General features: G+C 41.1%; 1 protein-coding gene across 3 annotated transcripts; it reads left to right on the forward strand.

Moving 5' to 3' along the window:
* The first annotated feature begins 363 nt into the window (after window positions 1–363).
* Window positions 364–6410, forward strand: MED18 (mediator complex subunit 18). Of its 3 annotated transcripts, none has more exons than XM_033113216.1 (3): window positions 364–892; window positions 1152–1293; window positions 5682–6410. In XM_033113216.1, exons 2-3 carry the CDS (start codon window positions 1221–1223, stop codon window positions 6233–6235), a joined length of 627 nt encoding a protein of 208 aa, XP_032969107.1. In that variant the 5' UTR covers window positions 364–892; window positions 1152–1220; the 3' UTR covers window positions 6236–6410. The 3 variants fall into 3 exon arrangements, with proteins under 3 accessions (XP_032969107.1, XP_032969108.1, XP_032969106.1); XM_033113217.1 differs by having other exon boundaries at window positions 364–554; XM_033113215.1 differs by having other exon boundaries at window positions 364–1293.
* Window positions 6411–7188: the final 778 nt, after the last annotated feature.

Consider the following 7188-nt stretch of genomic DNA (forward strand, 5'->3'; position numbering starts at 1 on the left):
CATTATGCTAAGCAGCAAATGTCTTTTCTTTTCACCTTCAGGTACCCAACAAAAAGTCTTTGTTTTATAAATAGTCTCTCTTTATTCTGCAGCTCCCTTCCCCAGGCTCTCTTCCCCCCCTCGTCAGTTCCAAGAGATTTCCTAGACAAAAACATCTCCAGGTCGTCGAACTAGAAAAAAAAAAAAATGTCCTGGAGGACAGCCTATGACGTCAAGGTTTTCCCTCCACCCCGTAACTCCCAGAAGAACGCTTCCACGGAGGCCGCCATCTTCCAAGCAGCAGTGTCGCATCTTGCGCATGCGCTTCTGCTTGCCGGTCAAAGAGCGATTTCAAGCCCTGTCGGTACCCTTAGGCTGCGCGGCGGCGGCGGCGGTGGGGAGGTTTGTACTACGTCGGCTTCTTGGCCGGAAGCGAGAAGAGGAGGAAGGAGTGTTGCAATGTCCAGGGGTTTGAATTTTAAGGCGGGGGGCTAATTGTCGCTCTTAAGCTTAGAAATGCTTGGGTAGATATAATTCTCCGCTTTATGAGAAGAGGGTAGAGCGCGCACGGAGGTGTAAGTGGTCACGTGTTCTCGATGCTGGTTTAGGAGCACCTAAACCATCATCTTAACTTCGCGCTTCCGCCTGGCTCGCTTTAAAAGCCGTTTTCAGAGAGGCGGAACGCCCGGATTTTATTCTGGTGCGCGCTCTGCTACCAGTTGACTGTGTCCTTGGGCTCTTCTCCGCTGCTCAGTATCCTTCCTCATCTATATATTGAAGGACAGGCAAGTCCCTTAGTCACCGTTCAGTTTTTCTGAGTATTATTATATGTCCATTATGTCATCTGAGCCAGAAAGTCTTGGGGGCTAAATATCGTTGACCCCATTTTACAAGGAAGACGTTGAGTCCCAGGGTGAGAGGTTTGATGACTTCTTCAAGATTGAACAGAACGTTTGTAAAGATTTCAGACCTTGAGGGTAGAAAATTGTGCTCTAACTCCGTGGTCGGGTTTCCTTTGTGTATTTCTATATCATTAGTTCCTGAAACTGGACCATAGCAGTTACTCAAAAAGTTTTGAGTGAACCAGTGAATCTTGATGTTAAGACCAATGACAGAAGCAGATCTGGTGTCTTTACCTCTCTGATGTACTAAGTAGTGTAATTCTTCTCCAGGTGTATCCTGTGCTTTTCTTGATTGGGGACTCGGAATCCAGTCTAAATTCTTCAACTTAATTAGACACCATGGAGGCACCTCCGGTCACCATGATGCCTGTCACTGGAGGCACCATTAACATGATGGAGTACCTGCTGCAGGGTAAGTGAACCTGAGCGCTTGGATTACCTGTTTTCCTCTTTTCTGTTCAGCTTCTGTGGAGATGAGAGCCTGTTAGGCCAAAGCAGCCTGCGTAACCCAATAGACTTTTTTAAAAAAGTTTACTTTTATTTATGGTCACAAACGCATAACGTTAAATTTACCATCTTAAACATTTTCACATCTACAGTTCAGCAGTGTTACGTATATTCACATTGTTGTATAGATGATCTCTAGAACTTTTTCATCTTGCAAAACTGCAACACTATACCCATGAAACACTTAATTCCCCTCCTTCCCACCCCCAGCCCTTGGCAACCACCTTTCTACTTTCTGTTTTTGATTTTGACTACTTTAGATACCTCCTATGAGTGGAATCATAGAACTTTAGTCTTTTTATGACAGACAGGCTTATGTCACTTAGCCTCAAGTCATCCATATTGTAGTATGTGACAGGATCCCCTTCTTTAAGGCTGAATAATATTCAATTTTATGTATATACCACATTTCTTTACCTGTACATCTGTTGATGGACATTTGGATTGCTTCCACCTCTTGGTTATTGTGAATAATGCTGTAATCAACATGCGTGTGCAAATATCTCTCCAAGATCCTGCTTTGAATTCTTTTGGATATATACCCAGAAGTGGGATTGCTGGATCATATGGTAATTCTATGATACTCTTATTAGTTAGCTCCATCTTATAGATCAGGAAACAGGTAAAGTAACTTGCCCAGAGGAGAAAACTCGAGACCCAGAAAGGTTAATGATTTTCAGAAGGTCATATAATGTTTAGTGAAAGAGTTTAGGCTTTAATTCAGATCCTTCATTTAGTAACTTCATATGAACAAAATAGGGTTATTAATTTTCACTCCTCAAGCTCCTCCTCTTTCGGTCTTTCCCGTTTTGGTAAGAGCCACTGCCATTCACCAGTTGCTTGAGCCAAGCATTCAGGAGTCAATCTCCATTTTTTCCTTTATCCTACATCTAGTATATCTCTAAGTCCTATTCATTTTACTTCCAAAATATACTTTAAATGTGTCTTTTCTCCACCTGCAGTACCACACCCTGGTTTATCATCCCTGAATTGTTTTAGCAATCTCTCACTTACTACATTGCTTCTACTTTTGATCATTTCTTCTCACACAATAGCTAGTCATCTTTTAAAAACTTGTTTTATTATTCAAAAATTCAAACATATAGAAAATAGAGACTATTATAGTAGACACTACATTTCCATCATCTAGATTTCAGTTTCCATAATTTTGCCATATTTGCTTCATCTTTTTTCTTTTGCTGTTTTTAAAGAAAATTTCAGACCTCATAACATTTTATCCCTGGACACTTCAGTATACATCTCTTTAAAAAAAGTATATTTTCCTTCATAACCCCAATACCATCATTATTATCTTAAAAAATGAATAATATATTTTTAGTATCATCTAATACCTAGTCTATATTCAAAAATTTCCCCCTAATTGTCCCAAAAATGTGATTTGTAACCAGGATGCAATCAGGTTTAATGCATTACGTTTGATAATTGTGTCTTTTAAGTCTTTTAATTTGGACCAGTCTACCTTTGCCCCCACTTTTTTCCCCCATGACTGTGTCTTGGTGGAGTCCATCAGTTTTCCTGGAATTAGTTATTTTTATTTTTATTGGGGAATATTGGGGAACAGTGTTTTTCCAGGACCCATCAGCTCCATGTCAAGTTGTTGTTTCCTCATTGTTTTCAATCTAGTTGTGGAGGGTGCAGCTCACTGGCCCATGTGGGAATCGAACCTGCGACCTTGGTGTTAATGAGCACCACACTCTAACTACTGAGCCAGTCAGCTGCCCTGGAATGATCTTTTTAAGATGTAAATCTATTCATGTCTTTCCCTATTGTGTGGAGAATAAAATGTGGAACTAATAGCTGCCCAATGACCTTAGAATAAAATGCAGCCTTTATCATGGACCATATGTAAGGCCTGCAGGCTTTGGCCCATGGCAATTCCTCATTTCATTATCATTTGCCATCTCACTCACTACACTTCAGCCACACTGATATCCTTTCATTTCCTTAAGTTCCTCAGGCCCTTTTCTTATTCTGTGCTTTTGCATTTGATTATCCCTCTGCCCCAATACCTTTTTCAAATAAACACCTTATTTTTATCCTGGTCGCAGCTCAGTTGTCATTCCCTTAGATCTCTCACTATTCCAACCCCTCAGGGAGGTGTCTTTCTCCACCCCCACCCGTTGTTCTCTAACCCATCTCCCTTTTACTTCTTTGTGTGTCTGTTTATATGTTTACTTAATTATTTTTTATTTTCCCCTACTAAACTGTAGTTTCTGTGAGGGCAAGCCCCCTACTTCCTAGCATAGCTTGGCAAAGCATTCAATGAGTATACTTTGAATGAACCAACGCTTACAAAGCTCATCAACTGTTTGAAGAATGAACAAACATATTTTTGATACTGTCCTAAATATATGCTACAATGTATCAAATGTAGGATCCATTTCCTGCTCCGGTGATCTTGTGCTATGATAACTGAGACCTAATCTGTTGCTTTTCCTTCAACATTACCAATTTCCAAAAATTTAGTCAAGTGAGTCCTCCTATCAATATTTTCCACAGTTACGATCATATACTCTATTTGCTTTATTACTCTATTAACAGATGTATTCAATAAATATTTGAATGTGTTCCTACCATTGGAGTATCAGAAATGGAGGAAGAAAGATAACAAAATCAATCCATAATTAATATATTAAAGGATGACTAAACCAAAGGTGGTAATGTTAAAGAAAAATAAAGCAGGGAAGTGGGAAGAAATTGAAGGAAAATATACTATTTTTTTTAGGGTGATCAGAAAGATCTCTCTAATAAAATAACACTTGAGAAAACATCTAAAGAAAGTCATGAGATGAGGTATGCAGATATCTGAGAGAAGAATATTCTAAGCATAGGGACTAAAGGATGGGGGACTAAAGAGAAATACTTTGTCAGATACTTGGCATTTTCAGGAAATAGCAGGAAGATCGCTGTAGCTGGAGAGCGTGAACTAGGTAGGGGGGATAGTGAGAGGAAATGATGTTGGAGAGGTAGCAGAGACCACAATCTATAGGGCCTTATAGACGATGGTAAAAACTTTGGGATTTATTCTGAATGGCGTGGGAAGCCACTGGAGGGTTCTGAGCAGAGGAATGTCATTATCTACCTTTTGTTCTAAAAAGACCACTTGTCAGTTGTATGGAGAAGAGAGGGAGAAGGCAAGGGTAGAAGCAGGGTATTGCAAAGACCAGTCAAGAAATGAAGGAGGCTTGGACTAGGTGGAAGTGACTGAGGGAGTGAGAAGGGTTGGATTCTGCATATATTTAAAAATTTTTGATTGGATGTAGGATATGGGAGAAAGAAGGGAGTCGAAGATGATTCTGTAGGTTTTGGCCTGGGCAACTGGAAATAGAGAGTTGCCATTTACTCTGCTGGGGAATACTGCAGCAGGAATAAGATTGTGTGGAGGAAAAATCAACAGTTTGATATTGAACATATCTAGATGAAGATGTGTGTTAGGCATCCAAATGGAGAAGTTGAGTGGACAGTTGGATTGAGTGGATAGTTAGATGTATGAGTCTGTAGTTCATGAGATATCAACGTGGGAGTCCTCAGGACATAAATGATATTTAAAGCCATAGGACCTAGTTAGGTCACCTAGGGAGGCGAAATTGTTGCTAGAGAAGAATAGTAGAGTCCTAGGAGCCTCCAATATTTTGGGAAGATAAGGAAGACCAAGCAAAGAAGACTTAAAAGGAATGATCAGTTAGGTGAAGAACCAAGAGAAAGTTGTGTCCCAGAGGCCAAGGGAAGAATAGATTTGAAAGTGGGTATGATCTGTCCCAACTATGTCAAATGCTGCCAGGAGGATGAATAATATGAGAACAAAAATCAGTATATTTCTATGAAGCAGTTAATTATCTTTTACTTAAATATATTACATAGCAAGGAAATGTTATATTTCTCCTATAAATAGAAAACCTGTTTGCTGGAAATTAAGATAATTTTTAAAATAAATGACAACAAAACAGTATTACTACATTCTAGATAGATTCTGTTTACCTGTTAAAGGTTCTGGGCCCAAAGCTTGTTGGAGGTGAACGTTGTTACAGAAGGCCTAAAGACTTTTTAGTACCAAATAAGACAATGCAAAAAATCGAAAAGGGATTGACTTTCTCATAATGTTATGTAATACCTTGGCAGTATAACCCCTCTAAAAATCTTATTTATTGGGCCTGTGCTTCACAAAACGCTACACTAAACTGTTTGGGTTTTTCACTTAATTTTTTCAATCTTTTGCTAATTCCATTACCCAAAATGAAAGCTGGGACTCAGTAGTGCTTTTTCCTTCCTCAGGAAGTGTTTTAGATCACAGTTTGGAAAGCCTCATCCACCGCCTACGTGGTTTGTGCGACAACATGGAACCTGAGACTTTCCTTGACCATGAGATGGTTTTCCTCCTTAAGGGCCAGCAGGCCAGTCCTTTTGTCCTAAGGGCCCGGCGCTCTATGGATAGGGCAGGGGCACCCTGGCATCTGCGCTACCTGGGACAGCCTGAAATGGGAGACAAGAACCGCCATGCTCTGGTGCGAAACTGCGTGGACATTGCGACATCTGAGAACCTCACTGACTTCCTGATGGAAATGGGCTTCCGCATGGACCATGAGTTTGTTGCCAAGGGACACCTGTTCCGGAAGGGCATCATGAAGATTATGGTGTACAAGATCTTCCGTATCCTGGTGCCAGGGAACACAGACAGCACCGAGGCGTTGTCACTCTCCTATCTGGTGGAATTAAGTGTTGTTGCACCAGCCGGGCAGGACATGGTTTCTGATGACATGCGGAACTTTGCGGAGCAGTTGAAACCTCTGGTTCACCTCGAGAAAATAGACCCCAAAAGGCTCATGTGACTAAGGCAGTCCGTCCACCATTGGGGTCTGTCGTCACCTGTTACAAAAAAGACTTTAGGGCCGGCCCGGTGGCTCAGGTGGTTAGAGCTCCATGCTCCTAACTCCGAAGCCTGCCGGTTCGATTCTCACATGGGCCAGTGGGCTCTCAATCACAAGGTTGCCAGTTCGATTCCTCGAGTCCTGCAAGGGATGGTGGGCAGCGCCCCCTGCAACTAAAATTGAACACGGCACCTTGAGCTGAGCTGACTCCCAGATGGTTCAGTTGGTTGGAGCGCATCCTCTCAACCACAAGGCTGCCGGTTCGACTCCCACAAGGGATGGTGGGCTGCGCCCCTGCAACTAGCAACGGCAACTGGACCTGGAGCTGAGCTGCGCCCTCCACAACTAAGATTGAAAGGACAACAACTTGACTTGGAAAAAAGTCCTAGAAGTACACTGTTCCCCCAGTAAAGTCCTGTATCCCTTCCCCAATAAAAAAAAATCTGAAAAAAAAAAGGAGACTTTATAAATGCCGCATTTCACTACTGCCAGCCAGGCATTCTTCCCTCAGGAAGGATGATAGTGAAAACTTTGTTCTTTGCACTGGTTTTCTCATGTGGCAAGTACATCAAAGGCACAGGAAAACATGGAGAAATCAATATCATCCTTCTGCATAGAGAAGGGAAATGGGAATAAATTAGCCTTTGGAAAGAAAAATCTCTTAATTGTTTTACCCTTGGTACATAAGATATGTAAAATAAGACCGTGAGCTCATATACTATGTGGTAATAAAAGCTATAAAGAGAAATGTCTGTATTTCTGACTCTACCCAATTACCCTGCTAATTTGGGATGGATTCATTACCAACTGGAACAAAAAAATGAGTTTTTAGTTTTAATTTTGATAGAAGTGATAGCTTTTACCTTTCATAAAAGTAGCATGTAAAAAAAAAAGAAAGTAGGATGTTTGTTGTT

This window comes from Rhinolophus ferrumequinum, chromosome 9, assembly GCF_004115265.2.
Source record: "Rhinolophus ferrumequinum isolate MPI-CBG mRhiFer1 chromosome 9, mRhiFer1_v1.p, whole genome shotgun sequence".
Classification (NCBI taxonomy): domain Eukaryota; kingdom Metazoa; phylum Chordata; class Mammalia; order Chiroptera; family Rhinolophidae; genus Rhinolophus; species Rhinolophus ferrumequinum.